The 23976-nt window shown below is 53.2% G+C and overlaps 2 protein-coding genes and 1 non-coding gene across 3 annotated transcripts in view; 1 reads left to right on the top strand and 2 right to left on the bottom strand.

Annotated features, from left to right (window-relative positions):
- Nucleotides 1-2570: 2570 nt before the first annotated feature.
- On the bottom strand, nucleotides 2571-2643 carry TRNAR-UCG (transfer RNA arginine (anticodon UCG)). Its single transcript has one exon. It is a non-coding gene; the product is annotated as a tRNA-Arg (tRNA).
- Nucleotides 2644-2684: 41 nt separating this feature from the next.
- On the top strand, nucleotides 2685-13645 carry POLG (DNA polymerase gamma, catalytic subunit). Its single transcript, XM_063412385.1, has 23 exons — nucleotides 2685-2814; nucleotides 3204-3828; nucleotides 4131-4326; nucleotides 4700-4867; nucleotides 5112-5258; nucleotides 5479-5558; nucleotides 5940-6122; nucleotides 6227-6384; nucleotides 6596-6719; nucleotides 6790-7014; nucleotides 7155-7275; nucleotides 7458-7529; nucleotides 7643-7762; nucleotides 7943-8103; nucleotides 8216-8269; nucleotides 8359-8476; nucleotides 8915-9050; nucleotides 9155-9401; nucleotides 9482-9604; nucleotides 9905-10076; nucleotides 10319-10527; nucleotides 11617-11774; nucleotides 12832-13645. The coding sequence occupies exons 1-23, from the start codon at nucleotides 2700-2702 to the stop codon at nucleotides 12891-12893; spliced, it is 3774 nt and encodes a 1257-aa protein (XP_063268455.1). The 5' UTR covers nucleotides 2685-2699; the 3' UTR covers nucleotides 12894-13645.
- The window catches only part of FANCI (FA complementation group I), a 23400-nt gene continuing 12613 nt past the window's right edge, over nucleotides 13190-23976 (bottom strand). The window contains exons 20-37 of the mRNA XM_063412383.1: nucleotides 23365-23547; nucleotides 23149-23270; nucleotides 22596-22760; nucleotides 22169-22348; nucleotides 20750-20913; nucleotides 20271-20347; nucleotides 19702-19818; nucleotides 19017-19068; nucleotides 18335-18462; nucleotides 18138-18206; nucleotides 17928-18015; nucleotides 17444-17628; nucleotides 16770-16826; nucleotides 16627-16686; nucleotides 15835-15921; nucleotides 14705-14800; nucleotides 14076-14201; nucleotides 13190-13326 (exon numbers count right to left, since the gene is read on the bottom strand). Of these exons, the coding sequence (XP_063268453.1) occupies nucleotides 13261-13326; nucleotides 14076-14201; nucleotides 14705-14800; nucleotides 15835-15921; nucleotides 16627-16686; nucleotides 16770-16826; nucleotides 17444-17628; nucleotides 17928-18015; nucleotides 18138-18206; nucleotides 18335-18462; nucleotides 19017-19068; nucleotides 19702-19818; nucleotides 20271-20347; nucleotides 20750-20913; nucleotides 22169-22348; nucleotides 22596-22760; nucleotides 23149-23270; nucleotides 23365-23547 (2022 nt within the window). The 3' untranslated portion in view covers nucleotides 13190-13260. The remainder of the gene's footprint in view (nucleotides 13327-14075; nucleotides 14202-14704; nucleotides 14801-15834; nucleotides 15922-16626; nucleotides 16687-16769; nucleotides 16827-17443; nucleotides 17629-17927; nucleotides 18016-18137; nucleotides 18207-18334; nucleotides 18463-19016; nucleotides 19069-19701; nucleotides 19819-20270; nucleotides 20348-20749; nucleotides 20914-22168; nucleotides 22349-22595; nucleotides 22761-23148; nucleotides 23271-23364; nucleotides 23548-23976) is intronic.

Genomic DNA, 23976 nt, shown 5'->3' with positions numbered 1-23976 from the left:
AAACACCCATCTGGAGCCCTTCTCAGCCTCTCGATACCGGGGAGAGAAGGGGGTTTAGGAGATTCCTCGCCGATCGCACGGGGAGGGCCGCGGCGGGGACAGGGGTACACAGCGGCCATCGCCTCCTCCTCTTCACCGCGGTCCTCCTGTTGTGACCAGCGGCGTCTCCGCCGTGTCCCGGGGGAAGAGGAAGCCCTTGACCCCTGGCCCCGGGGGCAACGGGGTTAAACAAAGTCCCACCGCCCCATTATCCGACAGACAGCACTGAGCTCCCGGCGGGGAGTGGGGTCTCCAAGAAGCTGGCTACAAGTCGCAGCTCCCACCTCCGGTACCGGACCCCGACGGGGCGCACCTGGATGGGGATGCTCCTCTGACAGACAGACAGACATAAAAACAAAAAACCTAGAGAATGAAAAAAAAAATATATATACATATCCCATTCCGACTTATGCATTGCATCCAGCTCTTCCGAAACGCGGGGTTTTGTGGTTATTTCGGGTTGTCCACAGTGGTGATTTTTTTTTTTTTTAATGGTGCACACCTTGCCGAACCTTCCTGCCCGCACTCGGGTGAGGCACAGGCAGCCCCGGCCCGGTCCTGCCTGCGGACAAGGCAGCGGAGCTCGTTGTCATCAACCCTCCCCAGAGCGCTGCCGCGAGAAACATTTAGAAGAGAATTTATTTTTTCTATTTGCGCTTTGGAGAGAGGAGGAAATTTTTTGATAGGGCGGGTTTGGGTTTTTTAGAATTTAATTTTTTGCGAACACGATTAAAAAAAAGGAGACGAAAGGCGCCAAATAAGAGAAAACGGCGTTAACACAATGCATCGGAGGGGAGAACAAGTGCACCCGGGTGCTTTCCTAGAGCCACCCCGGAGCTAAACCTTTCTTCCCTTCACTCCAGGGCAGCTCACGGCTCTTCCATCCCCCCAGAGCACCCGCAGTCTTGGAGCATCTCTCCCCGCCGGCTCCGCACCCCGCGCCTCGCCAAGCTCCCGCAGAAAGACCAGGAAACCTCAAGTCCCCGGTATGGAGGTGGCCGAGGACAGGCAACCCCTGTGGCTCCCGGCAGGCTCGGGCAAAGCAGGTGCCTCCCGCTGCTGAGTGAACCTGGGTGAAGCACAACCCCCACATCGAATCTCAAGCTGGGGGGCAGCAGGGACTTTGGGGGGCACCGAGGGGCTGTGAAACGCATTCCGAGCCGCAGAAGCCTGCATCGCGCCCTGTGTTTGTGTGCGTGTTCCTCACACCCCACAGCGCTCCCATGCTGGCTCTGCCTTTTCGGGGAGTGAAGGGCAGCGGTTCCTCACCCTCCATCCCCCCGATCCTGCACCCCTGAGGGGGGGTGATGAGGAGCTGGAGTGTTGGAGACGAGGCGCACCCGGGGTTTGGAGCTCCGCAGGGGCCGGGAGGGGCCAAGGGGACTCACGGTGCCTCTGCCCCTGCCCGGTGCCGTACGCGAGGCGGGGAGCGGGACCGGACCCGAGCGATGTCCGCGCCCCGACGGCCCCGCGGGTCCCGGCCCGGCCCGGCCCGGCCCGGCCCACAGCGGCGGGGCCGCAGCGCCACCTGGCGGCCCGGCTCGGCCCGGCCTGGCACGGCACGGCACGGTAATGTCAGCGCGGGGCTGGGCTCTGCCGGGAGCCACCGTCCCGGCCAGAACAGCTCCTGCGGCGTCCAGTGGGCCTGCACCCACCTGTGCGCACCTTGGCACCTCCTATTTCCCTTCCTTGTCAACTACATCCCATTCCTTGCACCCTGAATCCCCCGCACCCTGCAGCTGGCATCCCATTCTCTGCACCTGTGACCCTTCCCCTGCACCCTGCATCCCATTCCTCGTGCTCTACATCCATACCTTCCCCTTTACATCCTAGCACTCTAGTTCCTAGCACCCTGCATCCCTGCCCTGCACCCTATATCCCATCCCTTGCCCCTGTGGCCTATTCCCTTCACCCTATATGCCCTTCCCTGCACCCCACATCCATCCACATCCTACAGCCCATTCTTTGGACTCTACATTTCATGTTGCACCATATCTTCCATTCCTTGCACCCTATACGCCCTTCCTTCCATCCCTGCCTCTATGGCCCTTTCCCTGCCTGCAACCTGCATCCCATTCCTCACACCCATTCCCTACATCCCCCATCTTGTGACCTTTTCTCTGCACCCTGCACCCCACATCCCATTCCCTTCGCCCTACATCCATTGTTTGCACTCTGCACCCCCTTCCTTGCACTCTACACCCCCTTGCCCCCACCCCACAGCCCATTATCCCACACCTGTGCTCATGTTTGCCTCTCCACCCACTGCTCCATCCCAAACCTGTCCCTGAGGCTTGGGGCTTTCAGGCTGACAAGGACGAGCGTGGTGCTGGCCCCACCACCCTGAGCATTCCCGCCTGCTCGCACGCAGCGCTTCCCGCGCCCCGCCTGCTTCGTGGGGCCCGTTAAACCTTCGAGCAAAAGGCGAACCGCGGGCGCGGTGAGCGCGGTACCGGGGCCGCGGGAGCCCCGGAGCGGCGTCACGGGCGGGAGGAGCAAAACAACGAGCGCCAGTACCGAGCTCCGAGAGTCGACCGCGGCAGGACTCGAACCTGCAATCTTCTGATCCGAAGTCAGACGCCTTATCCATTAGGCCACGCGGCCACCTCCACTCCCGCCATCCCGCGTGCGTTACTGAGGGAATCCCGGAGGGCCGTACCATGCACGGAGGGGGGCGGGACGGGACGGGACGTCACCGCGGCCGGAAGCTCCCCCGGGCGCCCCGGTTTGGATCTGCCCGCCGGTCCAGGCCCCGGCGGCGCTTGCGGGGACCAGGTGGGAACCGAGGGGAATTTGGGGAGGGAAACATCTGGATGGGAGACACATCTGTATGGGGGAACATATCTGTATAAGCGAACATGGGGGGCACGGCTGTATGGGGAACACAGCTGTATCGAGAAAACATCTGTATAGGGGCACGGCTGTATGGGCACGGCTTTATGGGGAAACATCTGTATTCGGGAAAACATCTGTATGGGGATACAGCTATATGAGAGAAAACGTCTGTATAGGGACACAACTGTATGAGAAAAAACATCTGTATGGGGAAACAGCTGTATGGGGGCACAGCTGTACAGAGGAGTGCGTGACTGTCCAGGGCAGTGCGTGCATGGCGGGGGTGGCGGTCAGTGCTGAGCCCGCCCCTCGCCTTTTCTCCCCCGCAGCTCCAGCCGCCCGTGCCGGGGCACGTCCCAGAGCAGGGCGGACGATGAGACGCGTGTCCTGGGTGCGCTCGGTGAGGGGCTGCAGCCCCCAGCCCCGGCGATGCCCGTCCAGCTCCTCGGCCAGCCGCCCGCTGCCGCAGGAGCCGGGCCAGGAGCCGGGCGCGGGCCAGCGGCGCACGAACCCCCTCAACATCCAGATGCTGTCCAGGAGCCTCCACGAGCAGATCTTCCGCGGGGCCCAGGTGCGCTACTCGGCGGAGGACGTGCAGCGGAGCGTGCGGCACCTGCAGCACCACGACCTGTGGGGCAAGGAGACCTCCACGCTGCCCGACGTGGAGCTGCAGCTGCCCCGCATGTACGGGGACAACATCGACGAGCACTTTCGCCTCCTGGCGCAGAAGCAGAGCCTGCCCTACCTGGAGGCGGCCAACGAGCTGCTGCGCTGCGAGCTGCCCCCGCTGCCCGAGCAGTGGGCGTGGGAGCCGGGCTGGACCCGCTATGGCCCCGGCGGGCAAGCGCAGCCTGTCGACTTCCCCGAGGAGCGGGCGCTGGTGTTCGACGTGGAGGTGTGCGTGGCTGATGGCCACTGCCCCACGCTGGCCGTGGCGGTGTCCCCGCACGCCTGGTGAGATGCAGTGCCAGCAGCAACGCTGGGGTCACAGCAGGGCTGGGGGGACACGGTTTTGAGAGGATGGGGATGGTCCTGAGCGGAGCCTCTTCCTGCAATTCGCTGCTGGCTTGCAGGGAAGACACAACAAAGCCCCAGAGTGTGGCTCTGGGATGTGGGGTGTGGGATGTGTGTCCTGCTTAGCAAGCACAGCACTCCCCGGGGTTGATCACCTCCCTCCCACAGGTGGGGTCCTGCTCAGCTCCCCGTGGCACTGAGGGTGCGTTGTGACAGCTGCGGGTGCCATGTGTCCCTCTCAGGTACTCGTGGTGCAGCAGGCGGCTGCTGGAGCAGCGTTACTCCTGGTCCAGCCACCTCACCCTGGCTGACCTCATTCCCATGGAGAGCCCAGCAGGTGCCAGCTGTGCCAGCAAACAGGACTGGATGGAGAGAGTAGTGGTGGGACACAACGTGGCCTTCGACCGGGCATTCATCAAGGAGCAGTACCTAATCCAGGTAATCACTGAGCCTTTGCTTTGTACTGGCAGCTGCAGTTTCTTATCCAGATAGTCATTTGTATTGGCTCTTGAGGGTTATTATGACAGATGCTGTTCTGCACGGGTACCCCAGGTTTGTGCTCACTTTGTCCTGCATAGCAGGTTGAGGCTGGATCCCTATAGAGGAAAATACTCTTGCACCTTATAGGGCTGCTGGAGGCTGCAGGATGGCAGCTGGGGATGTGGCAGGAACCTTTGAACAACTGATAGCCTCTCAGAAGGGGAGTGTGGGAGGCAAAGTTTCCCTTAGCAAAAGCAGCTTGAGCAAAGGACTTGCAGCTCCTCCAGCATATCCCAAACCCTCTCTTTTCTCCCACTGTGCTGTGTTGCAGGGCTCCAAGATGCGTTTCCTGGACACCATGAGCATGCACATGGCCATCTCGGGGCTGACGGGCTTCCAGCGCAGCCTCTGGATGGCCGCCAAGCACGGCAAGAGGAAGGGGCTGCAGCAGGTCAAGGAGCACATGAGGAAAACACGCAGCAAGGCCGAGGGGCCGGCGGTGAGCGCGGGAGCTGAGCTGCTGGCAGTGCTGTGGGTGGCAGGGTGCTCCTGTGACAGGGCCCTTTGCTCCTGCACTGGCACAGTGGGAGCTGCTGGAGCGGCTCCACTGAGTGAAGCTCTCCCAGCGCAGCTCAGATAAGGTGGCCTTGGTTTAAGCTGGAGCAGCAGCACCCTGTGCTCCCCCTGATCTTGGCTGCAACTGGTCATCCTCCCGCACTGTCTGACCCCCCCGTTGTCCACAGATCACCTCGTGGGACTGGGTACACGTCAGCAGCATCAACAACCTGGCTGATGTGCACGCGCTCTACGTCGGGGGGGAGCCGCTGGAGAAGGAGGCACGGGAGATCTTTGTGAAGGGCACCATGGCTGACATCAGGAGTAGCTTCCAGGTGCAGGAGGCCATCCCACCATCCTTACAGGCAGCAGGAACTGGAGAGGGGAGCAGGGTGGTAGTAGCTGCTGGGGTGGTTGCCATTTTGCTGCCATTTCTTGCAGCACTGGGTGTGCTCGGGGCTGTGACCTGCTGTGTGCTCCTGCAGCCCCGATGCCTTGCCCTGTGCTGGCAGAGGGGTGGCTGCTTTGCCTGCTCTCACCTGCTGCTGTCCCCAGGACCTGATGTCATACTGTGCCCGTGATGTCCAGGCCACCCATGAGGTGTTTCAAGAGCAGCTGCCACTGTTTATGGAGAGGTGAGAGCTGCCAGGTTCTGGCTGGTGCTGGCCAAGGGGCTGTGGCTTGGTGGGCAGTGGGGAGGGTCATGGTCCCTCTGGGCATGAGATGTAGCTCCTCTTGTCCTTATGGTGTCCTGAACTTCTTTTCAGGAAGGATTTCAGACCCCTCTCATGTAGGTGGCTGAGGGAGGTGAGCAGGCTTCCTGACGCAGTCTGGAGTGATACAGTTCTGGGGTTGTTGCATAGGGCACGCAGAATATACAGGGATCCATATGGTTTAGAGGAGGAGCATCCAGGGTTGTGTGAGGCTGGGAAACTCTAGATGAAGACACATTCATATCTAGTGTAGGGCCAGTCCCCTCTGGCAGGTATCTAATTCCTTGCTGCTTTGGGATCCAGGTGCCCCCACCCTGTCACATTTGCAGGGATGCTGGAGATGGGAGTGTCCTACTTGCCAGTCAATGGGAATTGGAAGAGATACCTGGATGATGCTCAGGGTATTTATGAGGAGCTGCAAAAGGAGATGAAGAAGTCGCTGATGAACCTGGCCAATGATGCCTGCCAGCTGTTACATGAGCACAGGTACCATGGGCTGGGGCTGCAGGAAGGAGCTCAGGCACCAGGTAGTCCATGGGGGGCTGTGGGTGGGTGTGAGGGGGAGGAGCAAAGCTGTGGTGTGTCATCAGGTACAAGGATGACCCTTGGCTCTGGGATCTTGAATGGGACACACAGGAGTTTAAGCAGAAGAAGAATCCAGGGAAGAAGAAGAAAGGTCAGGATGGGAACAGCCAAGTCTCCCCAGCAGCAATGGATGCAGAAGAGTCAGCACAGGAATGGCAGGAGGGTGAGCACAAGTGATCCCTGGGGATGAGGGATGCTCCAGGACTGCCTTCCCAGGGGTGCCCAGAGAACGGGACAAGGTTTGTTGGTGCTGCAGGGTGATTCATGGCTGGGCTATGTCCCATGCTGCTGCATATGGTGGGGGTTTGATGTTGCTGTCCCCAGAAGGGTGACACAGAGGGCCCCTTGCAAGCCAGTTCTCCTTGCCCCACCAGACCCTGGTCCCCCCAGTGAGGAAGAGGAGCAGAAAGTCTCTGCGAGCCAGCTCTGCCTGGAGCGCCTGAAGGAGACGGTCACGCTGCAACCCAAGAGGCTCCAGCACCTGCCGGGCCACCCGGGGTGAGTTGGGGACCCTGAGTGTCCCCAGGGCTTTCCCTGCACTTTCTGACCCATCCCTGCTGCTCCCCAGCTGGTACCGCAAGCTGTGCCTGCGCCTGGAGGAGGAGGGCTGGGTGCCTGGCCCCAGCCTCATCAGCCTGCAGATGAGGGTGACTCCCAAGCTGATGCGCCTGGCCTGGGACGGCTTCCCCCTGCATTACTCAGAAAAACATGGCTGGGGATACCTGGTGCCAGGACGGCAGGACAATTTGCCAGCAGCCCCTGTAGAGACCGATGGCCCCTCCTGCCCACACCGGTGAGAGGGATGCAGTGGGATGCTGGGCTGGGAGCTGCCCCATGGCGGTGTTTGGGAGCACCCTGGCACTCTGCCCAGGTGCTGCCCCAGAGCCTTGGGCCCCCTTTTGGGTGTGTCAGCCCTGCCCTCTCCTCTGCCAGGGTGATTGAGGACCTGTACAGGCAGCACTGCCTGGAGAAGGGCAAGGAGCAGCCCCCTGGGCTGGAGGCAGCTGCAGAGGACGAGCTGCTGGTGATGGACAGCAGCACGATGTGGCAGAAGGTGAAGGAAGGGATGGAGGGTTCCCTGGTGGGAGGGAAGTGTGGAGCTGTGTGTCTTCCTCTGTGCATGCAGTAACCAGCCCTGTGTGCAGCTCCAGGGGCTGCAAGTAAGAAATTCCCTTTAATAAGGGTTACTGGAGGATTGGTGTTTGATCTGGCTTCCCCATGGTCCCTCTGCTGCAGATGGAGGAGCTGAGCCGGATTGAGGTGGATCCAGAGGAGAAAATGAGCAAAGCAGACCAGAGCCTGGTGCTGGTAAGGAGGGTTTCCTGTGGAATGGGGTGGTGGACTGGTCTCTCTTTCTTTGATTTCCTCCTCCCACCATGCCTGAAAATGTTCTTGGCATTGCCTCACTTTGCCGGTCGCAGGAGGAGATGGAAGAGCTGAGGTGTGGAGAGAGGAAGAGCCAGCCCTCATTCCACCATGGCAATGGTCCATACAATGATGTCAACATCCCTGGGTGCTGGTTCTTCAAGCTGCCTCACAAGGCAAGTTGGGGCTCCTGGGGCTTTTCCTGGCCCCACAGTGCTGCTGGCACCCACATGATCTCATCCCATGGGAGGGGGTGGGGGAAATCCATCTCTGTAGCTGGGACTGGAGGATGCACAGAGCTTTGCTGATGTGGAGTGGTGGCTTGCTGAGCCCTGACACCTCTTTTGCTGCTAAAGGATGGCAACGATAACAACGTGGGAAGCCCTTTTGCCAAGGATTTCCTGCCCCAGATGGAGGACGGCACCCTGCGGGCTGCTGTGGGCCGCACCCACGGGACAAGAGCCCTCGAGATTAACAAAATGATCTCATTTTGGAGGAATGCTCACAAGCGGATCAGGTGAGCAGCTGCTTTAATGGTGACACCCCTGTGGGTGGAGGCTGTGTTGAGACAGGGAAGTTTGTGTGGATGCATGGGGCCTCAGAATCTCACCTGCCCTGTGTCCCCTCAGTTCCCAGATGGTGGTGTGGCTGAAGAAAGGGGAGCTGCCTCGTGTGGTGACCAAGTACGGTACCCAAATCTGGACTGTTGTTCCCCTTACCCTGCGCCAGGAGGGCTCTTGCAGGGTGATGCTCATCCTTGCCTCTGTCCCAGGCATCCTGACTATAACGAGGAGGACAGTTACGGAGCCATCCTGCCGCAGGTGGTGACCGCAGGCACTGTCACCCGCCGGGCGGTGGAGCCCACCTGGCTGACAGCCAGCAACGCCCGGGTATGGCCACACTTGAATCCCTGTGGGAGTGGTTTGGGGCTGCCTCTGTGTTTTGGACCGTTGGGAGCTTGGGTTGGAGTAGGAGGTGGATATGGATGCTGGGATTTGGGGTAGCAGGGCCAGAGCTGGGGTCCTCTTGCTGATGTACTTTCATGTGGGAGAAAGGAAGGAGTCAGCAGAGACTGGAGCTTCAGGATGGGGTGAAAGGGGAAGAAAACACCAGCATACCAGTTCCTGTCTTTTCTCAAGCTCCACTTTCTTTGCTGGAGTAACCAAGTGGGTGATGCTCCACATGGCTTAAATCTGCTTTTGCCACTGAGAGCAAAATTTAGGGGTACAGGGAGTGCAGTGCCAGCTCTCTGTGGCTGTGGGAGGAAGGCTGCTCCTGTGCCATTGAGGAATAGAGGGATGTGCTCACCAGGACACCGTGTCCTGCAGGCCGACCGTGTGGGCAGTGAGCTGAAAGCCATGGTCCAGGTGCCACCTGGCTATTCCCTGGTGGGAGCAGACGTGGATTCCCAGGAGCTGTGGATCGCCGCCGTGCTCGGCGAGGCGCAGTTCGCCGGCATGCACGGTGAGCCGGGGCTGCACCACGGGAGAGTGGCCTCACGGGACAGGGGGTGAACCCCATCCTCACCCTGACCCCGTTTGCTGTCCAACCTCTGCCCCCACCCACAGGCTGCACCGCCTTCGGCTGGATGACTCTGCAGGGCAAGAAGAGCAACGCCACGGACCTGCACAGCAGGACGGCCGCCACCGTGGGCATCAGCCGGGAGCACGCCAAGGTCTTCAACTACGGGCGCATCTACGGGGCGGGGCAGCCCTTTGCCGAGCGGCTGCTGATGCAGTTCAACCACCGGCTGACGCCGCAGCAGGCGCGGGAGAAGGCCCAGCAGATGTACGCCGTCACCAAGGGCATCCGCAGGTGGGGCTGCCCGGGGACGGTGGGACGGGGCTGGCAGCAGCGTGCCGCACGGCAGCTGGGTCACTCACTGTCCCCTCCAGGTTTCATCTCTCTGAGGAGGGAGAGTGGCTGGTGACGAAGCTGGAGCTGGCTGTGGACAGGGCGGAGGATGGATCAGTGTCAGGCCAGGATGTCCAGCGGCTCCAGAAAGAAGCCATGAGAAGGTGAGATGGTGTGATCCTGTATGGCTCTGTGGCATCGGGATGTGAAGTGGAGGGGGCTGCAGCCTGCTGGACAGTGGGCAGAGAAGGGAGGTGGGGCTGGATAGTCTTGGTCCTCCCTCCCTGCTCCTCCAGGGCCCAGGAGGTTTGGTTTGGGGGCTGTCAGCCTCACCCACTTTGCCAGTGAACAGTTAGCAGGGTCTCGTCCTGCTGCCCCAAACCAGGAGGGAGTGTTTGAGGGTCTCAAATGGTGACCTGCAGCTCTCTCCCACCGTTCCAGCAAACCTCCCCTCTGCCCCACAGGTCCCGGAGTGGGAAGAAGTGGAATGTGGTGGAGCAAAGAGTGTGGGCTGGAGGCACGGAGTCCGAGATGTTCAACAAGCTGGAAAGCATTGCCTTATCCCCCTCCCCACAGACACCAGTGCTGGGCTGTCACATCAGCAGGGCCCTGGAGCCTGCCATGGTCAAGGGGGAGGTAAGAATGCAGCTCTAGGCTGCTGAGAGTTTGGCTTTGCTTATCTATTCCAAAATGGGTACCTGATGTTCAGACCCTTTTAGGTTGCTGGAGACCCACTAGTCTCTTGTAGCAGTTCAGGAAACCCTTTGTGCCTTTATCTGCATCAGGAAAACCCAGCTCCCCTGAGTAATCGATCTCTCCCAGGAGCTATCCTGTGCCCTTGACTGCTCTCTAACTGTCCATCTCTTTCCTTTCTCCAGTTTGTGACCAGCAGAGTGAACTGGGTGGTGCAGAGCTCGGCTGTTGACTACCTGCACCTCATGCTGGTTGCCATGAAGTGGCTGTTTGAGGAGTTTGACATCAACGGCCGCTTCTGCATCAGCATCCACGACGAGGTGCGGTACCTGGTCCAGCACCAGGACCGCTACCGGGCGGCCCTGGCACTGCAGATCACCAACCTCCTCACAAGGTGAGATGTGGTGGCTCTGGTGGCTCCTGGGGAGGAGAAGCAGTGACTCTGGAGCAGGACAGGCAAGCCCCAGGGGCTGGGCTTGGCTTTGCCTGTGGCAAGCTGGTGCAGAGCAGTTTTCTCCTGGTTAGCAGCAAGTTAGCAGCACTGGAGGCTGCAGTTCCTTCATGTGTGACTATAAATGAACCTCGGCTTTGATTTCCAGGGATAATGTGCTGGCAAGAGGGGGATGTAATCTGCTTTTGGCCCTGCAGGGATTGGGCCAGTCACTGGCTGTGCTGGGATGCAAGTGCATCGCTTCCTGCTCCCTTCAGGTCTGCAGCTGTCACATGGCAGCAGCCTTTGGGCTTGGTTGAGGAGCTGGGAGCCTGAAACTGTCCCATCCCTCATCCCCTGCTGCCTTCAGGGGACAGCAAGGCACACGGCTCATCTCTGCTGTGAGCACCAGCACTGTCACCCCTCCCACAGCATGGGCTGTTCCTGCTGCTTCCCTGCCCCACGCAAAACTAAGCTCAACCTAGAAAGCTCCTGACCTCCAAAGGCTCCTGTTGATCCAGCTCTGGCACAGCCAACTTTGCCAAATCCTCCTCCCAAATTCTCTTGCCAAATACGTGGGGTATTTGGTTACACAGTAGCTGGCCCAGGTGAGCTGTTCCTCCTGCGTGGAGGCAGGAATGCCACAAACAGCCTTTCTGCAGCCGCAGCAGGGACAGGCGCCCTGACGTTCCTGCCTTTGTGCTGGCTCCTGTGAGCACAGGGCTTCCTGCTGGGAAAATCCTGCATCTGCTCTGCCTGCCAGGGAGGATTAGCAAGCAGTGAGGGGCTGGATTCTTCCCTTTTCTCAAGGAGGCTCCATTCCTTCCAAGGAGGTACCATTACTGTTCCTCCCATGCCCACTTTAGCAATACTTGACCCTCCTGCTATCCAGGACTTAGAAGGTGCCTTGTCCCTCACCTGCTGAGTGACATGGGTGCACAATACCCTGTGAGTGTGCTGGCCAGTGTTTGCCCAGTGTGGCTTACTGGAACTGGGTGTGACGAGGCCAAGGGTGACATCCAGCACTGTCCCACCTGCTTTCTTGTTCTCTAGGTGCATGTTTGCCTACAAACTGGGCCTCCAGGATCTGCCACAGTCCGTGGCTTTCTTCAGTGCAGTAGATATTGACCAGTGCCTAAGGAAGGAGGTGACCATGAACTGTGTGACGCCGTCAAATCCCATGGGGATGGAGAAGTATGGCATCCCTCAAGGTGAGCTGTGTCTGTACCAGCTGCCCCCTGTAATCTCTGCATGAGCCTTCCCAGCTTAAGCAGAACACTTGGCCTCAGTAGTCATTCCCTGAGGGCTCCTCTGAGCTCCTTGGTTCCTGACACATCCTCTGACCTACATGGCAACCACTGTGCTGGAGCCTGCCCCTTTCCTCAGTCCTCGAGCAGTTTGTGCTGCTGCTTTCCAAATATTTGTGACAGTGATGAGCCAGGCCTGGCTCTGTTCTCCCACGCTTTGTTTGTTTTGTGCCCCTTGGAGGAGCCCTCCTGTGCACTTTTAACACAAACCAAATTTAATTTCTTCTCTGAAAGGAAGCACCTCAACAACCTTGTCTATTTTGCCCTGCAGACCCACACTTTTCCATCTTCCCATTCCTTCCCTGTTCTCCCTTATCCAAGCACAGCTCTGTTCAGAGAACTGCTCTGGCATTGCTCAATGCTTCCTTAGCAGTCCCAAAGCCTCAAGTCATCTGTATCTGCACTCAGTGTAACCCTCTAATTGCTGCAAGCAAACATTTAACTGATGGCTGGGAAAACAGCTCCTCCTCACTGTGCAGCAGCTCTTTCCCAGATAAGGGAAAAACCTGCCCTCAGATTTGTTCTCTCAGTCACTGCACACATCAGATGCTCCACCCTCAAGTAACCTTTATTAGGACTCTTACAGGCAAAGGGTGCTTTCATAAACAGGATTTGTGCTCTGTAGGCAAAAAGGGCATTTTTCACCAAGAACAAGGCAAATTAAACAAGTGCATCACAATCAGGGTCAGCAGAAACGTAACAGCAAAACCATGCAAAACCAGCCTGGGCAGAGGAAGCTGTGGCCTCTCACTGCTCAGGAGCTGCACACAGCAGCTTTAGCTCCAAGGCAGAACAGTTCCCTGCTGGTGCTGGTTTCTGCATTCTCACCACCACCCAAAAGAGAAATTTGAATAAATCCCTGTATTAGATGCTCTGAACTAAAGCAGATCCCAACCGTTGCTCTCTGACGTTGCACAATCTGCGTGTACTGCAGGGAACTGACTGTCCCCTTGTCTTCCAGGGGAAGCACTGGATATATATCAGATAATTGAAATAACCAAAGGTTCGCTGGAGAAGCAGTGATGACACCAGAGTGCCAGGACAATTGTCCAGACCACATGCCAAAGCCTCCCTGTCCTTTCAGAAGCAGATCTTTTGGCAGGCACTGATTGATCCCAGTCGCTCCCTTTCCATCTTGCTGTAAGAAGGGATGTTCCTGGGGAAGATTTTTGTAGCAGCACATTCAAATAGCAGAGGCACTTCTGATGGCAGCAGCCAGCTGTAAAACCTGAGACGGGGGCCAGAGTTGCTCCCATGGACACACAGGAAGAAGGCAGAAGTATTTGGCAAGAGAAGCAATAAAACATCACCTCTGTATCTGCAGCCTCCGGGGCCAAGGCGAGTCCACCGTGGAACAGCACTGTGAGGAGGCAGTGGCAGCAACCCCAGTTTATTTTTTTCTCTGTCTCTTCTTTTTGGGTTCCTGGTTCTCATCTGTTTGCTCCGCTGTGCTGCTCTGGAGAGGGGAGGGAGAGAGCAGCAGTAGGGTGTGATTGTTTTTGTGTGAGTAGTCTAAGAAATGTTTACCTAGAGCAATTAGCCAGCTGTGCAGAACAGGATTTAGCTCTTTTTTTTCTCACTAACAGAATGTCCTGAATATGGGATTCATGTCAGCCACTGGGACTTTCCCCATGGGCCACCCCCTCCCCAGTTCATGCTGGAACTTAAACCACAGGCTACCAGTGGCACAGAACATGGACTCTGTCCTGGGTTTTGGCTTGTTGAAACACTCAGGAAAATATGGACAGAAGCACCAATAAAAACCTGGACAATCAGCAGAGTAAATTGTTTATTTTTCTTAGCCAGCACATTGCACTGCCCTCACCAGCACTATGTAGTAGAGATTGGTCTGAGGAGAATGGTGCCTTGCAGAAGTTGCCCTGCCAGGTCTTTATCTACAAAAACTTGCATTCATAACCACTTTGCATCATGCTGCAAAGGTCTGGCCAACAGTTTCACTTCCCCAAGACCAGGGACACAGAGCTGGTGCATGAAAATAAAGGCCACTCAAGGCAGAGGGCTGGGGTGCAGGGAGTGTTCTGAGGGAACCTGTTCACTCCTTCCTATCAGCTCAGTAATACAGTGAGAGCAGACCTGGGTAAGACAAGCTGTTCTAACCTCACACACTCCTGCACAACTCACAAATACAGCTGGCTTGTAAAGAGGAGTAACCGTGTCAGTAAAAGCAGCTGAATGAGTCCTGACCTGGTCGTGGTGGGGCTCGTTGTCAGCACCCAGCGAGTTCTGCTCCTGCAGGGCGCTGTCCAGCACGGACGCGTTGATGCGGAAATCCCGCGAGGTGCTTAACTTCATGTACTGCATCAGGTTCACCTGCAGCAACCAGGGGACAGCCAGGCAGGGAAAATATTAAGCCATGAACATCTTTAGTTTAGTTTTCTACCCTGCCTAGTCCTTTGCACAGCACTGCGACAGGGTCCATCACAGGAACAATGCAGGATTGAAGCACATTGTGGGTGAAAAAGCACCTGCCCTCATGCAGTCCAGGGGCCCATTTCCATTTTCCTAAAAGCCAAGTGATTGCCAGCTACTCTCACTCTTGTGTAGGACCTCGTGGTACATTTCACCACAGACTGGGAAAGAGTGAGGAAAGCTGGCACGAGGAACCATAGGTCACAGGCAGGACTGATGTTGGCACAGGCTGGTATCAGTGTGGCAGCAATTCAGCTGTGTTGGGCCAGGAGCATGGGAGAGGGCTGAAAGTTCCTTACACCTTCCTAGTTTGAGCATTAAGAGACTTGAACAGTCCTCCACCATGCCATCGATCCCACTGTTCCACCAGGTTCAGGTCACAGAAGATCTCTGCTTTACATTACCTTTGACTTCTTGGAGAGATGGATAAGGAACTTCTCATATTGCTCAATTGCAAAAATCAGGTTTGGGATTGGCTTGGTCTCCCGAAGCACCTTGGCCTGAAATGTGAGAGGAGTGAGATGGGTCAGATTTGGAAGGGCACAGTGGCACTGTAGCGTGACATGAAGACCACAACATTCCCAGTTTAGAAAAGAGTCTTCAGCAGCCTTGCTCTGTACCAGTCCTGCCCACCCAGCAAGCCTTGCCAGCTTTGTCACTAGTTTTAAATTGACACCCAGGATGGTTCTGCAGTGAGTCTTGTGCATTGCTTTGTGCTCTGTCTGCAGACCACAGCCCTGATATCCCTGTCAGCAGCTCCTCTGCTCCAGCTCTCCCAAGGCGTCACAAGCACGGGCCATCCAAACAAGGAGCACTCTGACGTTTCACCACACTGTTGTCCTGCTTATTTACCACCACTGGTGTTCGTTCCCCATGGTGACAGAGTGGTAAAGGACATGCAGCATTTCACCCTGTTTCCATACACTCAGGGAAGAGCTAGGAAGATCATACTTGTGGCTTTTAAACCCTTAACATCACAGGAATGTCTGGGACAGCTGATGAGATGGAGGAGATGCTGTCTGGGAGCACAAAGAAAGGACATCAAGGACCAGGAACCTGCCAGCCTGCTCACTTGCTCCCAAACAAATAATCCAGTTATTTTCAACTGCTTTACTTTAGTGGAATCCATTCCTTTCTTCATCTTTAAATGTTCTGATAAAACGAAGAAACACTTAAAGAGGATGCAATCTGTTCCAATAAATTAGACCGTATCTGTAATTTCATGGCTTACCCCAAATGGTAAAAATATCAGACAAGGCAGACTATCCAGATTGACCTTTGCTTCATCTCCATGAGATTTTAAGCTGCATTTAGTGAAGACAGCTTTTTTGTTGTGTTTTTTTTGGTTGTATTTTGTTTGTTCGTGTTTTTTTAGACTTTTCTCTGAAGTTACAGTAGATTAAATTTGATTTTTACTTAAAGGCCCAAAAGACAAATTGTCTGGTGATCTGTAAGAAGCCACTAGGTACCACAAGCCTTGAGGTATATGATCCTGCAACTACAGCCCATGTTCTGATGGAGTGAGTCGTCTTACCATTACTGTGGAGACTGCAGCAGCTTCATCCTCTTTCTTCTTCTTTTTCTTCTCTTCTACAAAGCTTAAGCTCTCACTGTGGATGTTCTGAAGGAGGATGCCAAAAGATGTGTCATTAGAGGGTGAGCAGGGAAGAAAGGCCAGCCAAGAAAGGCCAGAGAAGTCCTTGCTCTAGCCAGCTAACAGCATCACCAGCTAGATAACAGAAGGGTAGCAATGTAAGGGTGGAATTAGGTGTGATCTCAAAAAAAAAAAGAAACCATGAAAGAAACTAATTTCATAATTTATACATTCCGAAATGTGCGTGTATGATAAGTCCCCAGTAGTGATAGCTCTGCACAACATGACACTTTCCCCAATATGTTACACAATTCCTGTGGTCCTCACACAAGTACCCAGTTCCTCCCCAGGCAGATAAATCCCAGCTCCAGCACGGCAGTCTTTGGCACCCACATTACTTCACACTGTGATGACTGCAGTGTTGTTGACCTTTATTTGCCATTGTGGTTAACAGCAGTATTAATCTCACCCAAAAAACCCCCACATGAACAGAGGGGAAAAAAACCCAGCTAAAACCCACCTCCTTTCCTGCTCAAGCAGAAATCAGCATGCTCAGTCCCAATGGTGCTGAAATGTCTTATACTATATTTGACAAAGTAAAGCTTGAACAGTAAGACTCAGGTCATGTCAAGAAGATTAATAATCCCCAAGGGTGCCTGTGTACTGAAGCTGATACACCACTCAGCATCAGGTAAGACTGGCTGTGATTCTGCCAGTTAATTTAGGCCTCACCTGTACGTAAGTAATGAATGAGTAACACTGTGGGGTCAGATGGGAACCTGAGAGCTTCACCTGTAAAGGAGCAGACAGAGAGGCTGGTGTTACTCCTAACTCAAGGCAATGAGCCATTTCCTCAGAAATTTGCTCACACTCACCAGCTTTTCCAGTCTTCCTGGAATCGTGTTGGAGCTGCTGCGGCAAGCCTGGATATACTGCAAGGAGAGCAGGAGTTTTTCTAGGTGTGCTGTTCCCATCCTGTATCCAGGCAGAGCTCAGAGCAGCTCACAAAACGGCACAGTGGGGAGGGCAGGGTTTGCACAGCTATCCTCCCCGGGGGCTTGTTATATCCCAAATGCCATGTCTGCATTCCAGAGCTGTGAGAGGAGAGCTCTGGGCAGTCACCACCTCCTCTCAAAGGAGCTCCACAGGCCTGTGTTTCATGGCCCAGCTCCCCCAGGTCCTGCTTCAGGGCATGGGAGTGAGTGGCAAGGGCAGGGCTGGTGAGATCACTGTGAGTGCCCTTCTTTGTGCACACAGTTGTGTAGAGGAAGCCACAGCACACACTGGAAGCAGCAACTCCAAGCCATGCAAAGCCAAATTCAGCTGGAGAGAAGCTTTCCTTTTATCTCCCCTGATACAACTATCACTGCTCAGAAAGGTCACGAAATTGAGGGCATAAAAGCAACAGAACAAGGGCTCAACTCCTGGAAGAGATCAACAGCCCAGTCCTGAGCACAGCTGCTGCCAGGGGTCACTGTGAGCTTTCTGCAGCAGATGGGGAGAAGGTTTTTAGCTCAGAGGCAGCCCACTGTCAGCAGAGCACACTCACGTGTTTGATGAGGGAGGTGAGAATTGCGTATGTCTTGCTGAGGCTTCTCAGCAGTGTGTCCACACAGCTCCCTGCTGGGAGTGCAGTCTGCACCAGCTCATGATAGACTGTCAGAAGAGTTCCCAGCTGCAGAATTACACCTTTCTCCAGAGCCTGAGTTTGGTTTGATGCCTGAGAGGACTCTTCTAGAAGAAAGAGATGAATATCTGGTGAATATATATCTAATGAATCCAGTTGTGCAGGTGGGAGGCACAAAACACCATCTTTGTGTCTGCTGCATAAAGCCCCAGTGGGGCAAGGGGAAAATAATCACTGGAGAGATTTTATAACAACACCCTTATCTTACTTTGTTCATGTGGAACCAGCTCAAGGGAGAGTTTAACCTGACCTCAGATGATGCTATCTCAAAATCCTCAAATATCTTTTTGCTCTCTATCTGTTTTTGACAAAGGTGTAGCAGTAAGAACTGGACCACTTTCATTACCTGATGTGTCTGACCCCAGACTGGTGAGTTTCTTGATAAGCCAATCCACCTCTTCAAGGACCTTATCCACCTGACCCAGAACCAGCAGCTGAGACAGAAACCAATAACAAAACAGGTTTTTGGAGGAGTTTGGCACAACGGGAACCTGCAAGCTGCTCCAAGCACAGTGGCCCAGACACTGCAGGTGTCACACACACTGTTCTGACTCACACAGACAGTGGGGGCTGCAGTCTTGGCATTCACTATGGCGAAATGGCACCGACCCTCCACTTCTACATCCTGGGCAGAGGAGAGAAAACAAATTCTGGTGAGTAAAACTTTAACTGCTGTCACATAGTTTGCACCAGAGATGCACTCAATTCTGACAGCACTATGTGATGAAAAGCTCAGCTGCTCCTGTATCATACCTGATCTATATCTCCCAGGCAGGCGTGGATGTCTTGTGCAAGTTCGCGCAGGAGACCAACAGGGCTCTTGTAGAGAACATGGACACTGAAGAGCAGAGACAGCAAACCCTTGCAGCAAGAAATATCCTCTGTGGGGAAGAGAAAGTGACACAGTGCCAGGTGCAGAGCTTGCCTAGCTGCTTAGGAACATCAGACATACAGTGAGGGAAGGTCTCAGATTCAGTATGGATTTAACAGTAGGTGGAAATCCTATCAAAATACCCCAGCTAAAAAAGCAGGGTTTAAAACATCAGGCATGCCATATAATAGGGCAAGGGGAACTGTGGCCAACTGGAGTTCTTTTGTCATAGAAAAATGGTGACCGAAAGCACTGAGGAAGTGCAATACAAACCCTGGCAAGAGTACTGTCTTTCCAGAGTACAAAATCCTGATTTGAGCCTAAATAACAAGGGAGAAAAGTCAAGTATGTGAGCACCTTCCTTTCCTTCAGAAATGCTAATAGTTTTAGAGATGGAGTTCCCTCTCTAATACTCATAGTTATAATCACAGTGTTGTGGCAATCTGCCACAGAATGGGACCTGAATGTATCTTGATGAAGAGGTAAAACCAGGACAGAGCATTTAAGGGTCTAATATCAGACCTGACACATCACATCTAAACATGCTCCTCAAAGCTTACTTACCAAGAGCATTTTCTTTGCAAACTTTGACTGTCCAAGTCAGGAACTGAAGGAACTATTTAGGAGGAGAAAAGATATCATGACTTTGAAACAGAATTCAAAACACAAAACTATTACTACTACTAAAAGTTCAAGACAATGAATCACAGCAGAGGAAGATGAGTAGAGAACCCAGCTGTGCTCTGTGAAATTCCACAAGGGACACCTAGCCTACTAACAAGTCAAAAACTGAGACCCAGGATAGGGTAATGGCTATATATTCCCTTGGATAGAGTAACAAGTCCATTTAATTTAAGGTAAATGATGACTCCAGACTTCTGGCACAGTTAGTGCAGTTCCTAGCTTGTAAAACTGGGGCACTTTAGAAAATGACTCCTTGCATGGGAGGAATTAGGCACTCAGCCAGTTTGGAGTGGACACAAGTCTGCTGGCCTTTTTTGCCTCTGCTCCCATGTGGAGGCCACACAACAACTAGACTATGTTAGGAGTCCCTGCTCAGGCCAACAAATCATTCAGGTGCCCAAAGGCAGGATCAGAATGTCCAGGAGCGGGTGGCAAGACAACTTCCTGTTAAGTGTCCTTGCAGGTGTGTGACAGGAGAGCCCTTCACAGTGTGACAGAACTGCCCCTTTGACCTGGTGTGGTCTGTGCTATGACACCCAGGCACCACGTGAAGGCTGAGGAGTACCTGCTGCGAGGCTGGATCCAGGAGTTTGGACAATGTGGACAGAACAGTGATGAGGGACTGCGTTTCCTTGGCGTTGAAGTCATCTTCAGCACTGCTGAGCTGGTTCACCAGGGACCTCTGGTTAGGGGAAGGAAAACACTCCCTGAGTGTGAATATGTATTGCATGAGCACATAACCAGAAGCTGCAAGCAGATAAAGGGATCAGCAGCAAGGAGAATGACAAAGAGTACAAAACCAGGACTCTGCTCAAGAACAAGTGCTGATTTTTGATAGGAGTGCTTACATACAGGCCTGCATATGGTCAGTGTGACTTTTAGACTACTCAGGTAAGTTTATGCTGCACTGAAGAACCTAGAGTTCTGTAAATACACATGCAAGTCCACCCAGCTCTGTAGGGCACTCCGAAGAAGCTTTCCTTAGGGATCAGAAACTTTACTGAACTGCAAGTGAATCAGTGCCACAGTTGCCATCACATACTCAACCCTGTGACCAAGCAACAGAGGGCTAGCAGTGCTTCCTGCCAGAATCCCAAATGCTTTGGAACTCTTGCAGCACACAGTGGCACTCACCTGAAACTGTCGGATCTGGAAGGCAGCTTTCTCTGTGACATTAATATCCGTTTCTTCTGCGTCACCATCAGTAATATCTGGCAGAGACAGAGAGGTGCAGAAAAAAACCTAAATGCCAAGAGCAGAATACAGGATTTATTTCCAAAAGTGGGAAAGACTGCTCACAGCTAGAGGAGGAATACAGACTGCAGAACCACAGTGAGCAAAAAACACGTTAAAGGCAAATTTCAAAAAGATGAATGCTGTATCAGACCCCAACTATCCTCTGCTGACAGACTGAAAGCTCTATAAAGGCAGGTAAAATTTATCTCTAGAACTTGTCTCTGGTGTGAAAATCTATGCTACTAAGCCCATCTTGTTACTGAGAGACAAGAATCAGATCCATCTCTCCCTACTTATGGATAAAGGGTGCTAGGTCCCTACACATGGGCTGGAACCTGGAGGGTAGAAACCAGAACAGAACTGTACCACGTGCCTACCCAGGGCTTGCAGAAACTGGGGGATCCTGGCAGAGTACAGCTGCTGCATCGTGTTGAAGATCCGCAGCAAACCTTCCAAGCACAGAAGTGAAATGCTTTTGCCCTTCTTCTTCCCTGACTCTTCAACAACGGTGGGAATTGAAGTGTACCTCCAAAGCAGAACCCTGTGGGATGGGAGATGAGATTCACTCCAGTAAAGATGGCTGCACAGAGCAGGAACTAGATTCTACTCTTAGGAGCGTGTTTTTAATACAACTAAACTGGAAGGTCTTTTACCTATAGGAAAAGAGTGGGGGAAGAGCTCTTTTTTAAGAAGATTTTATTACAATGTCAGCAAAACAGCTACTGCATTCTTCCTGCACAGCTAAATAATTTAATTCTTCCCAGGTGCCAAGGGACCTTCCAATCCCATTTTAATCCATCTTCATACACTCATTTCTTCCACTCAGCTTTCTCTCTTTCTCAGACTACCCTGACCACTGGTGTCAAATCCACCAGTGACAAAAAGAGCTTTTCTTGTGGCAGTTTGGATCTGTAAAATGTCAGAATTCACTACAGGGCTCTCTATAAATAAAAACAGAAAAGTAAAGGCAGGCAAAGCAAAGTAAAAAGTTGTGAGGAAAGCAAAACTGTTTGGCCCAAAGGAGACTTCTATTTGTAGGCAAACATCTTTTTCCTGCTTCCCTAACCCTACTTCTTCCCTTTTTTGTTCCCTCTCCTTTCTTCTCATTAGTTCTGTTGCCTGCACAGATGATCTTATTCTGTTTCAATGTCCAATCACACAAAACATGTAGCTCACATGTAGTCCTAATGACTGCAACAAAAATAGCCTCTATTATTTGGGGTGAGACACAAAACCGGCATTATGCATGGCAGGGGTAATTTGCATTTTGTGCTCTCTGCTGACTGGGCTCTGAAAAGACCCCATGCAGATATGACCTAGATTCCAAAAGACATTTACATGGCTCACATTCTTGGATTTCCAAAGGATTAGATGCGTGAATGTCTTCAAGCATCTAGCAGAAGTCCTAAACAAATGCTTTCTAAAGCTTGTGTCCCTCATACATCTGTTTTGTTCTGTAGCTCAAAGTGAATTTTAACTTTGCTGCATTCCAGAGGCCTCAAGAACCCAGCCTATAATCATCTTACCTTCTCTATAACAATGAGTGAGGAATAGGAAGTCAGAAAGAGGCTGAAAATGTTTGATGGCATTTGGTTCTTCCAGGCCAAGTTATTAAAGCTGTATCATTCACTATGGCACAGAAACTGTTGATTTCTCAGGAGCACAGAAAGGCCTCAACCCAGCAACAGCAATAGTTTGAAGCAGTTATGGACTACACTCCTCTTTCAGAACCCTACCTCAGAATCAAAAATCCCCCAAATGCATTGCTGATGTCTCCACACGCCACCCTGACTCACTGCGTGATTTTGCAGAGGTTCTGGAACATCTTCTCTGGGTTTTGTCCGTCCGGTCCGTCCGTTTGTCCCGTCTCCTCCAGCTGCTGCACCTTCTGCAGAGCGACACTGACAGAGTAGCGCAGGAACTCCGTGCTGGAGCGCAGCACAGCCAGGCTCTCCTCGTGGCTTTGGGCATTGTCCCTGCAGCACCAGGACAACTGTCAGAGAGCTGGGGATGCACAGAGAGAGCTCCAAGAGAGATCCAAAACTTAGGATGCATTTGCAAATAAAATCTCTGGCTGAAATGAGGGTGGAGAAGACCCTTTGTTTTGGTAGATTATAGTGAACACTCAGGGGATAAGAGTTGCACCAGGCTTTTGAAGCACACTAACACATGGTTTGAATTGATGTCTGGCTCTGCTCCACAGAGAACTGGAGACCTTCTCACCTGAACAGAGCTGTGAGCAGAGTAGAGACAAAACCCATGGACAGGAAGCTCCGTGCAGTTTTGTTGCTCAAGGCAGATTTGTTCTTTCCAGCTTTCTCCTTCAGGATTTCAGAGAGTTTGTTGTAACATGTAAACAGGCCTAGGACATCCTCAAACTTGTTCTTACTGCAATAAAATAGTAGAAAGCATTAATGGAGAAAATGCATTCTTGGAGTTTCCCATTTGAAGCTGAGCTGCCAAATTGCACAATGACACTTCCTAAATGATGAAACCTATTACATCTCCCTGCCCCCCTAACAGTGTATACCTCACCCAATCCTCCTCAACCTGCTCTTCTACAAAATGTCAGATCCTATCTCCCACAGCACATGACATTCCAAAGGAAAACACTCCCCAAGGCTCTGTGAGTGGCTGTGCCACGAGGCACTCACACCCAGATCACTGATTCTGTGTTGGCACTACCATGCTGTGCCTGCAATGAGGCTGTACTCCAAAGTATTTTCTGGGCAAATACTAGGACAGCTAGTGCTAGAGGGTTGATTTAATGTTTTACCTGAAATTCCCGATGTTGAAATTGTACTCAATCAAAACCTCACAAATTCCCATCACCTGAATGGCATAGATGTTATTTTTCACACCGACACCAGAAGACAGCGAAAAATCTGCTGATTTATCCTGAGAGGTAAAGAAAACAAGTGAAAAATCTTCTCAAAGCCTGACGAGAACTCGGCATCTTCTCCCACTGAGTCAAACTGAAAATCTGATTTACCAGTTCAAAGTCTTCCAACTCGCTCTTGATCATTCGTCGTGTGACAGATTCTAACATCTCTTCAAAGTTTTGCTCAAATCCCACGCCCTCCTCCTCCTCCTCGTCATCATCAGCTCCTTGGCACGCACGCACAGTGCTCTTGTACCAGGCAAGACAGTGCTGGATGCAGCAGAGCAAGTGGGCCTGGAGGAAGCAGCCACAGTTACACTCAGCCTCTGAGCTGGAGGTCACTGGCAGAAGTGGACACGGGCCAGGCTGTTGTGGTGGGATGTAAAAAGTTGTAGCTGCCTTTGTAACTGCCTTGAGTCTCGAGGATATGCCTCATTCCCAAATGGAGGGGATCAGCAATCTCACACACAGACACCCAGCTCCAGCTCCAGACAGTGCTCTCTGCCTGAGCTTTCCTAGATGGGATGTAAAGACTCAACTCCCACTGCTCCCTCCACCCAACCACCTCAGGTACAGAAGGAGATGGAAAGGGAATTTCCAAAGGGACTCTCACTCTAGTCAACGTGTCTGCACCTTTCCTGGGTGTGCTACTGCACACAAGCTTCCTTAGGGGAAAACAAAACTATTTATTTGAATTTGTTCCCTTGGAAATCCAAGAGATTG

This window comes from Prinia subflava, chromosome 15 (genome assembly GCF_021018805.1).
Source record: "Prinia subflava isolate CZ2003 ecotype Zambia chromosome 15, Cam_Psub_1.2, whole genome shotgun sequence".
In the NCBI taxonomy this organism is placed as follows: domain Eukaryota; kingdom Metazoa; phylum Chordata; class Aves; order Passeriformes; family Cisticolidae; genus Prinia; species Prinia subflava.
Note: the sequence above shows the minus strand (reverse complement) of the source record. Positions and strands in the feature narration are given on the sequence as shown.

Bases quoted from the DNA above. Each gene is read 5' to 3' on its own strand.
- POLG (XM_063412385.1), top strand. From the start codon at position 2,700: ATGCACGGAGGGGGGCGGGACGGGACGGGACGTCACCGCGGCCGGAAG. The intron at 8,104-8,215 runs GTGAGCAGCTGC...GTGTCCCCTCAG, and splicing joins AATGCTCACAAGCGGATCAG to TTCCCAGATGGTGGTGTGGC. The intron at 8,270-8,358 runs GTACGGTACCCA...CCTCTGTCCCAG, and splicing joins CTGCCTCGTGTGGTGACCAA to GCATCCTGACTATAACGAGG.